The 16,776-nt window shown below is 39.1% G+C and overlaps 1 protein-coding gene across 8 annotated transcripts in view; it reads right to left on the reverse strand.

Annotated features, from left to right (window-relative positions):
• Positions 1 to 16,776, reverse strand: part of ITSN2 (intersectin 2) — a 165,188-nt gene that overhangs the window by 106,057 nt on the left and 42,355 nt on the right. For all 8 annotated transcript variants that reach the window (XM_060116785.1, XM_060116782.1, XM_060116780.1 and 5 more), the window contains 6 exons: positions 10,567 to 10,659; positions 8,390 to 8,453; positions 7,013 to 7,176; positions 5,488 to 5,694; positions 5,258 to 5,354; positions 4,294 to 4,433 (listed from right to left, as the gene is read on the reverse strand). In XM_060116785.1, the coding sequence (XP_059972768.1) occupies positions 4,294 to 4,433; positions 5,258 to 5,354; positions 5,488 to 5,694; positions 7,013 to 7,176; positions 8,390 to 8,453; positions 10,567 to 10,648 (754 nt within the window). In that variant the 5' untranslated portion in view covers positions 10,649 to 10,659. The remainder of the gene's footprint in view (positions 1 to 4,293; positions 4,434 to 5,257; positions 5,355 to 5,487; positions 5,695 to 7,012; positions 7,177 to 8,389; positions 8,454 to 10,566; positions 10,660 to 16,776) is intronic.

A 16,776-nucleotide genomic window follows, 5' to 3' on the forward strand; every position in this document is an offset into this window, starting at 1 on the left:
AAGTTCTATGAAGACAAAAGCCTTGACTGTTTTATCCACTAATGTATACCCCACACCTAGTAAACAGATGCTTAATTAATATTTGCTAAAGTAATGAAGAAAATTGTAATCCAAAATTATCCTCTATCTAAGGTGCAACGGGGGCTTACTTATGTGATAGCAACTGATAATAACAATAGCTAACATTCATTGAATGCTTACTATGCATGGTAAACTGTTCAACTTCTTTTCTCTCCCTCAGTGTGAGAAAACAAAAATATGTCTCTGTTACAGGCTCCCAATCTTCAGTGAATATAATCCAGAACAGAAAATCCCTCTCTGCTTCAGAGGAGCATTCACTCCTGGTGAGCTTGTCTGTGGCTTTCTGACCATGATGAATCCTGAGGCTTCTCTAGAGAAGGTCACCTAGTCAATAAAGCAGGTGCTACACCTCCCACTCTCAGGTGCCTAAGCCGCAAGTGCCAGAAGAGTCAGCCCTACCCTGCATTTAGCCTGAGTCAAGGACTCTCCAAACAACTCTGCACAGAAGAGATACAACTGCCAGCTCTTCCTCAGCAACAACTTGCACTACAAAGCCAGCACAGATGCCGTTCAACCCATTGCTTCACTGAGCTTTGAACACAGAGATCTGGATAACCAAAGCTACGTATTCTATATGGAACAACCTCAAATATACCACATATTATAACAAGCAATCAAACGTTTATATTATATAATTTTAAAATCTTTTCCATCCTTTTTTTGTCTGGCCATTTAATAGAAATCACATAAAGGAAACACACTGGAAATAGCTCACAGCCTCACTCAATGAATACGTCTCAATAGATTTCATATAAAAAGTGATATTTGAGGAGGTTTTTATGTTAAAAGGAGGATTCTTCCAATAAAGAAATGGCAGGCTATTTCAAACCTGAAGAAAGGATCTATAACTAAAGTTTCAACCCTTGGACAAAGATAACAAAGCAGACCCCTCGCACTAGGCAACAGAGCAAACAACAGGAGGAAGGGAAGGAATGCAATGGTTAAAAGTGCACTGGCAGAAGGCTTAAATGTGTGCAGGCCATGTGAGTAACACAGAGGCCAAAGAGAGGCAGCAGAGGAAGCTGCACTAAGGAAGCTCACTCGAGCATGCACACTACTGGTCTGCCAATACTCTGGATATCCTATTTCCTGCGCCTAAAATGCTAGTCCCCCCACTCTCTACCAGGCAGTTTATTTATCCTCTAAGATCCATCTCAAATGTCACCTCTCCTGTGAAACGCTCTCTTACATCCTCAGCATTAGTCACTTTCTCATCCATATTAATCACAGCACTTTTAAACCACTATTCACTGAGATTATGTGACCTATACTATGGGTTCTTCAAAGACATGGGCCGGGCTTCCCTGGTGGCGCAGTGGTTGAGAGTCCGTCTGCCGATGCAAGCGACACGGGTTTGTGCCCCAGTCCGGGAAGATCCCACATGCCGCGGAGCGGCTGGGCCCGTGAGCTGTGGCCACTGAGCCTGCGCGTCCAGAGCCTGTGCTCCGCTAAGGGAGAGGCCGCAACAGTGAGAGGCCCACGTAATGCAAAAAAAAAAAAAAAAAAAAAAAAAAGACATGGAGCATGTCTTCTTGTCTGCATTCCAGTGTCATACTGAGTGCCCAGAAGATATGTGACTCAGGAAATATTTGAGTCAATGAATCAATCTAAATAAATCATGACTGAGGGTTTATGGGGAAGAGAGGAGGAAGAACAAAAGGGAAAAATTAGACCACTAACTGCTACATTCGCTGAACAAAGCATACCACATAAGTCTAGGTTAGCTCTGTCCTCATACACGTGGGGCTCATGCTCAGTTTCAGGACACCAGAGACAACTTCTTCTTTCAAAGAAAATCAATCCTTTCCTTAACTACCGATATATAGCTTTACTCTTGTAAGTCTAAGAATAATAACATTTTCTGAAAACACAATACACACCCTTCATGCAATGTGTCACATACAAATAAAGTAACATTAAGGGAACGTTTCCTCACAGTGGGCTCCCCACTGCCCTTCATACTGCAACACAAACCCACTTTTGTTTATACTCTATGTTTGCAGTACATACACAAAGGGTACTAATTTTAGGTGTACTGATCAGCGGATTTTTACATGAGTATGCACACATGCAACTAACACCCACCTCAAGATACAGAATGTTTCCAGCACCCCAGAAGGTTCTAACATGGTCCCTTGTCCAACAGAGTAACTAAACTATTCTGATTTTTATCACCATCAATTCAGCTTCCTGTTCTTCAACTTCATATAAATGGATTAAATATTATGGATCTTTTGTGCCAGACTTCTTTGACTCATGCAACATCTGTGAAATGATCCAAGTTGTTGCATGTATCAGCAGTTCATTTTTATTGCTGCAAGGTATTCTGCTAAAGAAATACACCATAATTTATTTATCTATTCTCCTGTTGATGGACATTTAGGCTATTTATTTTTTGGATGTTGTGAATGAAGCTGCCATGAACACTTCTGTACATGTCTTTTTAGCCCACTTCTGTTAATCTGAAAAAAGAAACTTCCATGCAAAATGTAGGGCCCAAAGAAGTTCATTTTTTCAAATATGAGAACTGCCTGACTTTATGTTAATCTTAAATACTATAGTTTGAATATCATTTCACAGAATCTAAGATGTCATTGATTATAAGACACCCCATTATTTTATGTAACACTAAGAAGGAAAAATCACTGCCAAAAAAAAAAAAAAAACATGACACAATGTTAAGATACCACTGATGATAATACACATCCCAATTTCAGAGATGTTAAAATGCAAAAAAAAAAAAAAAAAGGATTACTCAAAAATATAGTATAGGGCTTCCCTGGTGGCGCAGTGGTTGAGAGTCCGCCTGCCGATTCAGGGAACACGGGTTCATGCCCCGGTCCGGGAAGATCCCACACGCCACGGAGTGGCTGGGCCCGTAAGCCATGGCCGCTGAGCCTGTGCGTCCGGAGCCTGTGCTCCGCAATGGGAGAGGCCACAACAGTGAGAGGCCCGCGTACCACACAAACACACACAAAATATATACATATATAGTATAGTTCCACATAATTTAACAAAGTTACAGAAATTTACAGTTCTTATATAATATTTGATACATATATAGTTGTAAGTTATGAAGTATACTAATAAAAGTCACCCATTAACCTATTATACAACTTAAGAACTAGATCATTACTAAATTCTTTGAAGCTATCTGTGTTCCCTGATTTTATCTCCATGCCTCCCCGAGAAAAGGCAACCACTATCCTGAATTTTGTGTGTGTAATTCTCTTGTTCTTGTTTTTTTTAAAGATTTTATCACATAGATATGTATCTTTAAAGAAAATATTGCATATTGCGTATTAGCTTTTCCAATCAATTCCAAAAGTTTTATTGCTCCCTTGCCCCAATGCACAACTAGAGACCCCATACTCCCATTTCATATACTGCTTTTCATCCTCCAAACATGTCGTGTACTTTTTGCTCTTAGGATTTCTTCCTTGTCACCCTCAAATGCCCTCACCTTCAATCTCTATATGAATCCTAACTTTTTTCTTTCATGATAGGGCTTCAATGCTCCCTTCCTATAAGATGTTTTATCTTATTTCTTCAGTATTAATATCTCCTATTGTATGTCCCTAGTACTTTAAAGCTCTATTATTTTTAAACACTCATTTTACTCTGTCTAAACTATAATTCGTTGTTAAGTGAAGAGAGAGGCGAAAGTTAGAAGATGGGAATTCTACTTGCCTATTACCCTCTGTTTATGTCCCCCTTCACTATCCTCAATTAGTGAAGTTTGGATGTTTGTTCTAGCATGGACTCAAATGTTCTAAGGGGATCTCAGGTCAGGTTTTATGGCTACATTTGGGTTGGAGCTTTAAAGGGGGAACAATGCTCACATGAGGTATTTGGAAGGACAAGCAGAGAAAGAACCATTGAGGAAGGAGACTCAGGGAAACTGAGCTGAAGCTTAGTGCCACACTCTCTTATCACATGAAGTTCTCCATTCACTGCACTGGAGGATGAGGTTTGACCTTCTCAAGGGAGAGGTCTTCTTTCCAAAAAGTTGGGTGTGCTCAATTTGATTATAAGAACTTTGAACTCTTACACAACTTAAACATTATTTGTATTTATCAAATGCCTGCTAAAATTTTTGGATGTTAAAATTTTAAATGAGCTACAAAATACAACTTCAAATAAAATTTCTTTAATAGAAGCCCATATAAAATCGTAACTCTCGCACAGTCTTAAGCACCGTATGCCGCTTACCTGAGAGGTATCCACTCATGCTTTTGTCAAGACTATTAAATTTTTGCCGGTATTTTAATCTTGAAGGCTGAGGAACTGCCCACTCTGAGGTGCCAGTCTTGGGTGAGTTCCCTGGGAGGGAAGCAGTTGAGGAAGTTGAGCTGTAACAAAATTTATTTAAAATTTTTGTTACTAAATAAAATACGTTTAGTTAAGTCAGAGACAATAAGAATCATACCTTCTATAATATAACAGTAATTACTTTTATACTTGACACTGAAAAAATTTAATCAATTATCCTTATTCTTAGGAAAGCAAATACCATATGAAGTACAGAACTATCATATACCAAGAACCTACTATGTGCCAGGCCCCACATCGTGCTAGGGTTTTTACAAATATTATTTCTAATCCTCATGACAAACTTAAAAAGTATTACTGTCTCCATCCTTTAGATGGACAAACTATGGCTCAGTGATGTCGAGAAAAACAAGGTCACACAATCAGTGAGTGTTTAAACAAGGATGCAGACATTGTTCTTCTGGGTCATTGCTTTAAAGAGTATTATTGTGATTTATACAAGTGGTGATGAATGAACATTGATGCTTTTGTGCTTTCTGAAATTTCAAAGACACTCCATCAGCAGCTTTTGCTCGAGAAATAATAACGTACAATGATTATGAGATGTCTTGAGAAATATTTTTGAAAGAAAAATGTAGCTTTGTGCAAAAAATTGACTGATTAAAAATATAGAATATTTTTAGTTTACATAAGATATATTTTTCAAAAGTAAAATACTACAGACAGTTAATAATTCTTAAATAAAATTATTTTATGTGAATTATAAATAGTAAATTTAGCAAGTGTTTACATTTGGCCACTATAAAGTAAAACCTGGATAAGCTCAGAGCTTTAAAAAAAAAAGTCATTTGTTAAATACTCCTTATTCAAAGCCTAAAAAGTTGGAAGTTTTAAGTATTCATACCTACTGGATCCTAAATCAATCAGAGACTGGGCTTTCTGTATATTAGCACCACCAAATCCTCCCATCATCAGACTGTAAGACGACGTATGAGGCAATGCTAAAAAAAAACCAAAAAAGAAAAGGTTCATACTAAACAATTTCACAAAGTATGAAGGAAATCTATCTATTGGGATGCAAATATAACAGTTTCTTCATATAAAATACTGAGTCATCAGAAACAAAGCACTTACTTGAAGAAGAATAAGGAATGGATAAAGGCTGAATGAGACTGGCGGTTCCATTTGGTAATGATGAAGTGCTAACAGAAGGCACTAGGGGAGCAGGCATCATTAGGGGAGGACGGGTGGTCCCTGAAGTCCCAGAGGACAAGGGAGTTGCTATGGGTGCGACCGGAGGCAATGACTGAGGAAGGGACAGATTGGGCATGCTTCCCATTCCTAAGGACAAAACAGAACACATTCCCCAGTGCTGCTAAACCAATTATAAAACACATGACAGAAAACAAGTTCACAGTACAGTGAGCAACTGCTATGTTACAGAAACAGTCGGCAAGCTAGTTTTAAAAACTTCACTAAAGCAGCTTGGACCCAGTGCAGTGCAGGAGGTAAGCCACGGCTTTTAATATCAATATTCTGACCTGTGTGAACTAAGTGAATGCCTACTAAGGAGTTAAAAATTCTCTTCTAGTATCATGAATAAAACTAAAGAGCCTTTTCCAACTAAATATTAGTATCCTCAATGACAGAATGTATTACCTGATCAAATGTGGGGTTTTGTGTAGGGATAATAAATACAGTGCTGTTGAGTTAACACACACACACACACATTCACTCCCCAAACTCTCCCCTCTCCCGTAAAGGATGTTCTAAATACTGCATACTTTAAGAGAACCAGTTATGCATATACACTACGTGCAAGAAGAAAGCATGCCACACGTTTCAGTTTTCTTATACGTAACACAATACATATGGATTCAAGGACAGTTCTTTAAAAGGAACAAAGTGATGACTCATTTGTTTACTCACTGCAGAATATGAAGTACACTATATAAATATGGTTACACAAGGATTTGATATTATCTCTAGAATTCACTGCAATAGTGAAAGAATTTAGTATTTTAAGGTCTAACATCTGGAGTGAAAGAACATGTTTCAGATACATAGAGATATCTAATTGAATGTTCCGTTCCAATGAGTGCTTCTCACAAATAATAGGAAAATAGCTAATCAAAATTAATAGAAAACTAGTTACCTCTGATGAATATGCAAATTAAATAGCACAAAGTCTCCAACTTTTAGCCCTAAATTTAGCTGGCTAATTAACCTTTAAAGAAATTTCTATTTATGTATAATTTGAAATTACCCCCCCAAATTAAACCATTTCGAGTTTAAATTGTTCACATTTTTTGTTATGCATACAGAGTATAGAGGAAACTAATTAAGAATAGTATTTAGGATCAGCTATAACTAGCAGATCACATAATTTATCATCCAATTGGGAATTATGAAAGGGAACACTAACCAGACTAGATGCCAGGACAACAGGCATAATCACAACTGTCCCTAGAAAACTGGGACACATGGACTCCCTAGCTATGACAGCGAACTTAACATTTCTAGTCTCAGACATGAAAGTTAACTTGGAGTCTGGGGACTGTCATTTTATGCCAACAAATCTTTTTCTGATTCTCAAATATTATGCCTAGGAATCAAGTTTAACTATCAAATGCATCTAATTAAATTAATAAACACATACCAAAACGAGCAGAAATTAATGGAGAGAACATAGGAGGTTGTTTCATAATAGGGGGAAGAACCACGGGCAACTGTTGGCCTTGAAGCTTTAGTTTGATGAGTTTCATAGCTATGGAGAACTCTTGCTGATCCATCTTCCCATCCTTGTTCAGGTCTGATAAAGCCCTAAAAGGACAATGAGGGCAGTAGATTTGTTTTATTTTGTTTTGTTTTGATGTATTGAGCTCCCCTGATTTTAAGAGCTCAAAGTCACTCTTTTATTCAGGATGGAACAGGGCCCTCCTCACAGAACCTGACAGCAGATCAAACTAATGCATCTGCTACTTAGTTTGGAGGGTGAGAGACTGTTATTCAGGGTCAACATTACTTTTGAGGAGGATGACAAAATGGAAACAATGACATAGCATTTACATGTAGATCATCACTTAATTAAATATGTGTATGTGTATAACAAAAAGCTAAAACCTGTACATTAATATATACTGACCAAAGATAGTATCTAATAAAATACTATCAGTCTATATAGTATCTAGATACCTTTGGGACGAATTCCACCAGTGCAGATGGAAAGAAATTATACAAGAGTATAACCATTGTAAACAATTTATTCATTTGTTCAAATATTTACTGAATGCGTGCTATGTGCCTGGCACTCTGCCAGGCACGGGAATATTCTGAATGGAAAGAAGGATGGAGTAGGGGTTGATGTTTATTGTAAATACATTAAAAAACCAAAACCTTAGATATTATAAAGAACAACTTCTTTAAGGTAGGAATAAGGGAAGGGAGGGCTAATTTGGGGTTTATAGATGATGAAATAAATGAAACAACTACAAAATAACAGAATGAAGATCAAGACTCTTGCCAAATTGTAAAGAAGTGTTTTTTTAATAGGAAAACACTTAGAAATTTCCTTTCCTTAGAAATTCTAAGGACATTAGAAATTTATCCTATAGAACAAAACCCCAATTGATTTTTAGTCATTTGCTCAATAAAATTTATTTTCTAAAAAGCTGAAGAAATACTGTTATTTTATTTATTTATTTATTTATTTATTTATTTGCAGTACACGGGCCCCTCACTGTTGTGGCCTCTCCCACTGCGGAGCACAGGCTCCAGACGCGAAGGCTCAGCGGCCATGGCTCACGGGCCCAGCCGCTCCGCAGCATGTGGGATCTTCCCGGACCGGGGCACGAACCCATGTCCCCTGCATCGGCAGGCAGACCCTCAACCACTGTGCCACCAGGGAAGCCCAGAAATACTCTTATTAACAACAGACTCCAAGTAAAAACAACTTTATGTTAACACTAAGTATTAAAAACAGAACAAGGTCAGACTATCAGAAAGTTAAGCTCATCTACAAAAGAAAACATTTTACCATATTTCAGCTAAAATGGGAGCCGGCAGGCCTGACTGTAAGAAAAAGGTACGTGCTTGATCACCTGAAGACAATAAAAACAAAAAAATCAAACAGCGTATTAGTAAATGGAATTACTTTGATGCCTCTGAATAATAATAATGGCCAATAATAACAATGTTATTGATTTAATTACAATTATTATTTTTTATAAATTGATTGTTGATTGATTAGCTGCGTTGGTCTTCTTTGCTGCACACGGGCTTTCTGTAGTTGCGGCGAGCGGGGGCTACTCTTCTTTGTGGCGCACGGTCTTCTCATTGCGGTGGCTTCTCTTATTGTGGAGCACGGGCTCTAGGCATGCAGGCTTCAGTAACTGTGGCACACAGGCTCAGGAACTGCGGCACGTGGGCTCTAGAGTGCGGGCTCTAAAGCGTGGGCTCTAGAGCAGAGGCTCAGTAGTTGTGGTGCCCGGGCTTAGTTGCTCCGTGGCATGGGGGATCTTCCCAGACCAGGGCTGGAACCCGTGTCCCCTGCATTGGCAGGAGGATTCTTAACCACTGCGCCACCAAGGAAGTCCCTAATTACAATTATTAAAGAAAAATTATTTATATTACTTTAATAAGACTTAGAGGTTTTAAAACAAAAATGTCACAACTGAAGTTATATATGCATTAATCAGTGATGAAAGATTACATTATTCATCTTAGGTTTTCCTCATAATTGGGGTCTTATTTGATAATATGCCTATCTAATAAAATTTACAGTTAAAAACACTATTCCCTAGACGAGTTCTAATTTAAAAAATACCAGGTTTGGGAAAGATACTCCTCATGGGTGTCTGATATGTCCTATATGTCCTGCTGTGTATGCCAAGAACGTAAAATCCTAATTGCTCTCTACCTGGATCATGTCTCAGAACTGGCTTTGCAGTGAGCAGTCTTGAAGGATGAGGTAATGTTTCCCTCTGGGACAAAGAATAAGCTTGCTTACTGCTTGCTGAAAAATGGTAGGTTCCCTGAAGCCCAGTGTTCCTCTTCTATAACACAACCACTGCATATGCAGCATCCTTCTGGGCCCTCTGCATGGCCCCTACGTGACTCAGGGGATGAGGGAAATGGACAGAAATATGCCGATGCTCATGCTACCAGCCGTGCCATTAGAAAGAGTGTCCTTGGTCTCTGACTCAGGAATTCTGGGTCTTCTGCCAGCATCCATGAGACAGTAACAGACCAAATTATTACCTTGTAAGTAGGGTTATCAAATCCCAACCCGGATACCAGGTCAGGTAGTTTTTATTACAGAAGTGCAAATAACATTAAACTATAATGTTTAAGAGGATGGACTCCAAAGTCAGACTGAAAGGTTTCCAAGCCCAGATCACCACTAACCATCTCTTAGGCAAGTTACAGAACACCTCAAAGTCTCAGTTCTATCATCTTTAAATACAGACAACGACAGGGCAACGTCACAGGCTTGTTGTGAAGGTTAAAGGAGATAGTGTATTTAGTATAGTATCTGAAATACAGTACAGATTTGGTAAATATTAGCCATTCTATTTACTACTACTGTAAATAAAGCCCTAAGGTGCTTTAGCATAGAAAAGAAAGTTTCACTTATAGAAAAAAATTTGAAAGACACACCTAAATTAATCCTCTTTTGGTTCTGGGGGACTTCTTGCAAAACAAGGGCTATAGCATCAACAATCAATGCTTATAAAGCCTCCCAAAGACAGAGGGCTAAATGTTGGGAAAACAGATTCCAGAAAAAAAAATTCTAGATTATTTTCAAGAAAATTGATCTGATATATATATTTCTACTAGGTTTTAGTAATACTGATCATTATACTAGTAACTGGCACAACATATTAAGAACACGTTAATAAATTTGCTTGGGGAAAAAAGTCTCAACTACCTTGAGAAATAAATGGAAAATTTTCCAGATATAAGGTTAAAATGTGAAACTGGACAATTAAAGTTTAGGATCAGGAAAAGATCTTCTATTATGCCAAATTCAAAGACAAAAAATTAAGATGGTTCCGGGTAAAATAAGAAAGTCACATTTTAAAAAAATGCTAGAATTCTGATTGATACGAATTTTATCATTAAATAATAAAATTGATGGCAGTCAAATTAAAACTAATTAAAAGATACTACATGGAAAGGAGCATAATTTACAAATAAAATATAAACACAAACCTGTTATGTAACCTCCTGAGGGTTTGAGGTTATCAAACTGCTTGTCATGCTTAGTCCGTTCTTCAGAGGTAATAGCCCACATGTTTGGTCCTCCTAAAACATAAATGAAAGACAAAGATTTTATAGTGTATACACGAGAATACTTAAATACAATTCCAAAATGTAAACAAGAATCACAAATATCCATTTAATGACAGTACTTAATACTGAAGTGACACAAGAAGGACAGCTCTATCATAACCATACATAGCATGGCCCTAAGGCTTTTCACTCACTCACCCAATTAACATCTACTTGAACAATTACTGTGTACGACTCACTGGAAGTGGGCAACAAGCTAAATACTGGAAATGGAAAGATGAATAAAGTATTACTCCCATCCTCAAGGAACTCTTACTCTAGAAGATGACTACTAGCATTTACAATGTTAACCTGTGAAGCATCCTAAGCAGAAATGCATACAAAAAGCTGTGCTAGTACTGAGTTAGAAGCATCAATGATGAGCTAACAGGAAAGATAAGACCAAGGCACAGCCTTGAAGCTTGGCTTTAATTTTGCCATGTGAAGAGGTGTGATAAGGGCATTTCATACAAAAAGGGCGTAGCATGAGAAGTCAAGGCATGTTCAAGACACTGCAACTGCACTGAGTAGACTAATAGCTAAAGCACCACGTGAGTGTGGGAAAGTGATTAAGAAATAGGTAGGAAGAATTAACTTTAAGGGGTCTTAACTACCATCCTCATCTGACCTTTACACTGGAAGTTACAGAGTGCCATCTGGTACTTTTTTTTTTTTTTGCGGTACGCGGGCCTCTCACTGTTGTGGCCTCTGCCGTTGCGGAGCACAGGCTCAGCGGCCATGGCTCACGGGCCTAGCTGCTCCACGGCATGTGGGATCTTCCCGGACCGGGGAACGAACCCATGTCCCCTGCATCGGCAGGCGGACTCTCAACCACTGCACCACCAGGGAAGCCCCATCTGGTACTTTTTAAAGTAATTTTTCAATTTGAAATACTTTTAGATTTACAGGAAAGTTGCAAAGATAGTATGGAGTTCCTGTGTATCCTTCATCCAATATCCACCATGTTAACAATTTACATAACCACAGCACGTTTGTCAAAACACATAAATTAACACTGATATACTACTACTGGCTAAACTAAATACCTCCACCAGCAGGACTAGCTGGTGAACCCCAACACAATTAGACTCTGTGTACTGGAAACAGCACAAATCTTTGTTACTGATGATTCTGCTAATTGGAGCCTTTGGCAAAGGGAAACAGCCTCCAGCTGGGTCTGAACGCTTGATCTAGACAGGCCTAGTGACTCTCTGGCCTGATAGTCCCATTTGGGGGTGGGTCAAACTTAAATTCCACAACTAACAAGGTGAGAAGGATCCCCAAAAGCCTTGCTTGCCAAATGGAAATGGTATATTCAAGAATACAGGACAGCCTTGCCCCAACAGCATTTTGGCTTTATATGAAAAAGTGGCAGCCAATCCTCTGAGGGGAAACTTTATTCCTACTCCACTGTCTGAAGCAAAGCTACTGGATCAATGAGGTTCCCTGAAATGCCTCAGCCTGGTTCACTAATGGTTTATAGAAGCTGAAGCTGACAGGGTCCACTGGGCTGCCATGACTGTTCAGCCTCAGAGCTATGCAGAACCAAAAGGAGGCACAGTCATTCTCTTCAGTGGGCAGAACTCAGATTCTTGGGCTGTTGCCAGTGGCCCAGCTGTTTGGTTTGCCACTTGGAAAATTACAACTGACAGATTAAAGGTAGCCTCTTTGGGGCTGCAAACTGAAAACAAATTTTAATTGCTAATTGAATGGTCTGGGTCACTTAATGTAGCTACCCATGGCAAGAGCCCATTCTCTAATTTAGACTGTAATCAAGCTTCTGATTAAGTCTGACTCTGTGTTTCTGATGCAGAGGATACCACTGCATGCCAGACTTAATGATTCCTGTCTGGGAGGTCTCACTGCACAGGGCATTGCCCTTTTTTTGGCTCTTGGCAGATGGACTACATCAAACTTTTGATCTCCCCCTAGGGCTATACTGGTGGTTCCTCAAGCTGTTGACACTTTTTCAGGTTACCAATCAGCCCCCTATGTCCATACTATTGCGGCCCTTGAAAGTAATCTGTGTCATGTTTTTAGCTTTCTGGACTATTTGCACTGACGCTAATGTATCATTTATCAGAAAAGCTGTTCAACAATGCATTGATGATGTCTGACTCTGCTTCCATAACCTCCTCCTGGTTCACCTTACTCCTTAAACTAAGACAGTCTGGCCACTGAATGTGCTGTCCCTAAGAAAGGGATCATCATCGCCTCTTAGCTGGTTGGTGCATCCTCCAGGTGGCAGCTCAGCTAAAAAGGGACCTAGAGGAGTCACAGTTAATTCTGGTTAGGGTTTACAAAAATGTCCCTGTCCCTCTTGCACCTGACACTTCTAGATCACTAGAAAATAGTGAAGTTATAGCTAAATGGAACACCGAGATCTTCTGGCAGCGGACAGCAACGAGCAGGCATCTGAAGAGACATACCTTAGACCCCAAGAGGTATGGGAGTGGGAGAAGCATGACCTTTTCTCTTTCAGAACTGGCCCTGGCGTCTTCTTCCCTAAGGAGAATGCGCTGGTGTGGCTCTCCTAAACTGCTGGAAGCACCTTAAAATTTATGTGACTCTGAGTCTGCCATCCCCCACCAGATGGCTTTCACTACCATCTGATCCTCATCCACTCTCAGTCTTAGGCAGGTCATGTGCACCTGAGTCCCAGGGGTATGGATTTCTCTGTTCCTGCCCCTCCACCCTGGGGCATCCAAACTTCTCCTTGTATCTGTGATTGGTCTTGGGAAGCACTTTCCTGCTGCTCCACCAGCAGTAGTAGGAGTAATACCTCTGCTTGGTATTGGTATAGAATCTTAGACACAAGGTTTCCTTCCCCCACGCTCAGGGGTAGACAGGGTTTTCTTCTACCCTTACCCCAGCAGCAATGTGTCTCTGCCTGTGTCCTTGGGGTGAGTCTTTACTGACCCACTCTCAGTGGCTTAAGGTTTTTACTTAATAGGAAAAAAAGATGTGAGGAAATGCATGGTACTTCATGTCTGTCTGCCTACAGCTGCTTGAAACTGAGGTGGGGGCTCTTTCTGGTCTCCTGCACAGCCTCCATCTTTCTCATGAGCACCCAGTTAATGCCCACAGGAAACAGCTTGTAAGTATAAACTCCCATTGTGTCTATGGCCCCCAGTTATTCCACACCAACATGCTGGCCCTCACTTGTCTTTCGGTAGTTCATTGAAATTTTATCTTATTTCTGTAACAAATGCCCTACTTAGAGTACTGTTTGCATCCATAAAGTTTGAGGTTAAATTCTGTGGAGAACTGCTCCAACTTCACTGGAGTCATAGAAATCCTTCAATTTGCCATCAGTCCCATGTTCCACCCTGCATTCCAGCCCCCTTTACTCAACAGCTCTACTGAAAACATCAGTCCATTTACTTATCAAACATGACTCTCCTATGCCTATGTTGAATCCAATCGAATCTGCTTCATAATTTCTAGAAACTTTCAAAGTTTCTGGTACACCGATGGTGACACGATTTCCTAAAGCTACCTTGGATTTTTTTTTTTATGTTCTCTTTGATAATTTAAATAGGATCCAGGAAGAGAAAGGCCAATAACATAGAATTAAATCACTATCTTGAGACAAGACTTAGTGTTGAGTTATGAGTGCATATTTCAATAGGAACAACAAAGCAGCTCCAGAGAAGAAGGTAGTATGAGAGGTCTAGAAATATTCTATGAGGCAATTAAGGAACTAAAGATATTAAGCCTGAATAATCAAAGGTTAAAGAAGAAAAAGTAAAAAAAAATACCCCTTTTAAAAATCACACCAAAATACAAAAATACTTATGGATAAACCTGACCAAGGAGGTGAAAGACTTATATGCTGAGAACTAAAACACTGATAAAGGAAACTGAAGATGATTCAAAGAAATGGAAAGATACGCCATGCTCTTAGATTGGAAGAATTAACATTGTTAAAACGGCCACACTACCCAAAGCCATCTACAGATTTATGTGATAGGGATCAAATTACCCATGACATTTTTCACAGAACTAGAATAAATAATCCTAAAATTTATATGGAACCATAAAATACCTAGAATCGTCAAAGCAATCCAGAGGAAAAAGAACAAAGCTGGAGGCATAACCCTCCCAGACTTTGGACAACACTACAAAGCTACAGCAATCAAAACAGTGTGGTATTGGCACAAAAACAGACATATGGATCAATAGAACAGAATAGAGAGCCCAGAAATAGACACACACCTATGGTCAATTAATCTTCGACAAAGGAGGCAAGAATATACAATGGAGAAAAGAAAGTCTCTTCAGCAAGTGGTGCTGGGAAAGCTGGACAGCCACATGTAAATCAATGAAGTTAGAACACATCCTCACACCATACACAAAAATAAACTCCAAATGGCTTAAATACTTAAATATAGGATGACACCATAAAACTCCTAGAAGAGAACATAGGCAAAACATTCTCTGAAATAAATTGTACCGGTATTTTCTTAGGTCAGTCTCCCAAGGCAATAGAAGTAAAAGCAAAAATAAACAAATGGGACCTAATCAAACTTATAAGCTTTTTTTTTTATTTTATTTTTTATTTTTCTGATATGCAGGCCTCTCTCACTGTTGTGGCCTCTCCCGTTGCGGAGCACAGGCTCCGGACGTGCAGGCTCAGCGGCCATGGCTCACGGGCCCAGCCGCTCCGCAGCATGTGGGATCTTCCCGGACCAGGGCACAAACCTGTGTCCCCTGCATCGGCAGGCAGACTCTCAACCACTGCGCCACCAGGGAAGCCCCTTATAAGTTTTTTTAAAAAACTTTTTATTTTATATTGGAGTATAGTTGATTAACAATGTTGTGTTAGTTTCAGGTGTACAGTACAGAGATTCAGTTATACATATACATGTATCTATTTTCTGCAAATTCTTTTCTCATTTAGGTTGTTACATAATATTGAGCAGAGTTCCCTGTGCTATACAGTAGGTCCTTGTTGGTTACCCATTTTAAATATAGTAGTGTGTACATGTCAATCCCAAACTCCCTAACCATCCCTCCCTCCCACCAATCCTCCCTGGTAACCATAAGTTCGTCAAACTTACAAGCTTTTGCACAGCAAAGGAAACCATAAACAAAATGAAAAGACAACCTATGGACTGGGAGAAAATATTTGCAAATGATACGAATGACAAGCGCTTAATTTCCAAAATATACAAACAGCTTATACATTACAGTAATAAAAAATAACCCAATCAAAAAATGGGCAGAAGACCTAAATAGGCATTTCTCCAAAGAAGACATACAGATGGGCAATAGGCACATGAAAAGATGCTCAACATTGCTAATTATTAGAGAAATGCAAATCAAAAACCTACAATGAGGTACCACCTCACACTGGTTAGAATGGCCATCATTAAGTCTACAAATAAATGCTGGAGAGGATGTGGAGAAAAGGGAACCCTTCCAAACTCTTGATAGGAATGTAAATTAGTGCAGCCACTATGGAAAACAATATGGAGGTTCCTTAAAAAACTGAAAATAGAGTTGCCATATGATCCAGCAATCCCACTCCTGGGCATATATCCAGATAAAACTATAATTCGAAAAGATACATGCACCCCAATGTTCATAGCAGCACTACTTACAACAGCCAAGACATGGAAGCAACCTAAAGGTCCACTGACACATGAATGGATAAAGAAGATGTGGTATGTATGTATACACAGGGGAATATTACTCAGCCATTAAAAAGAATGAAATAATGCCAGCAACATGGATGGACCTAGAGATGATCATACTAAGTGAAGTAAGTCAGAAAGAGAAAGACAAATACCATATGATATCACTTATATGTGGAATCTAAAATATGACACAAATGAACTTCTTTACGAAACAGAAAAAGGAAACAAACTTATGGTTACCAAAGGGGAAAGGGGGTGGGAGAGAGATAAATTAGGAGTTTGGGATTAGCAGATACAAATTACTATATATAAAATAAACAACAAGGTCCTACTGTATAGCACAGGGAACTACATTCAATATTCTGTAATAAACCATAATGAAAAAGAATATGTATATATATATACATATATATATATGTATAACTGAATCACTTTGTTGTACACCAGA

The sequence above is a fragment of the Mesoplodon densirostris genome, chromosome 14 (genome assembly GCF_025265405.1).
Source record: "Mesoplodon densirostris isolate mMesDen1 chromosome 14, mMesDen1 primary haplotype, whole genome shotgun sequence".
NCBI lineage: Eukaryota > Metazoa > Chordata > Mammalia > Artiodactyla > Ziphiidae > Mesoplodon > Mesoplodon densirostris.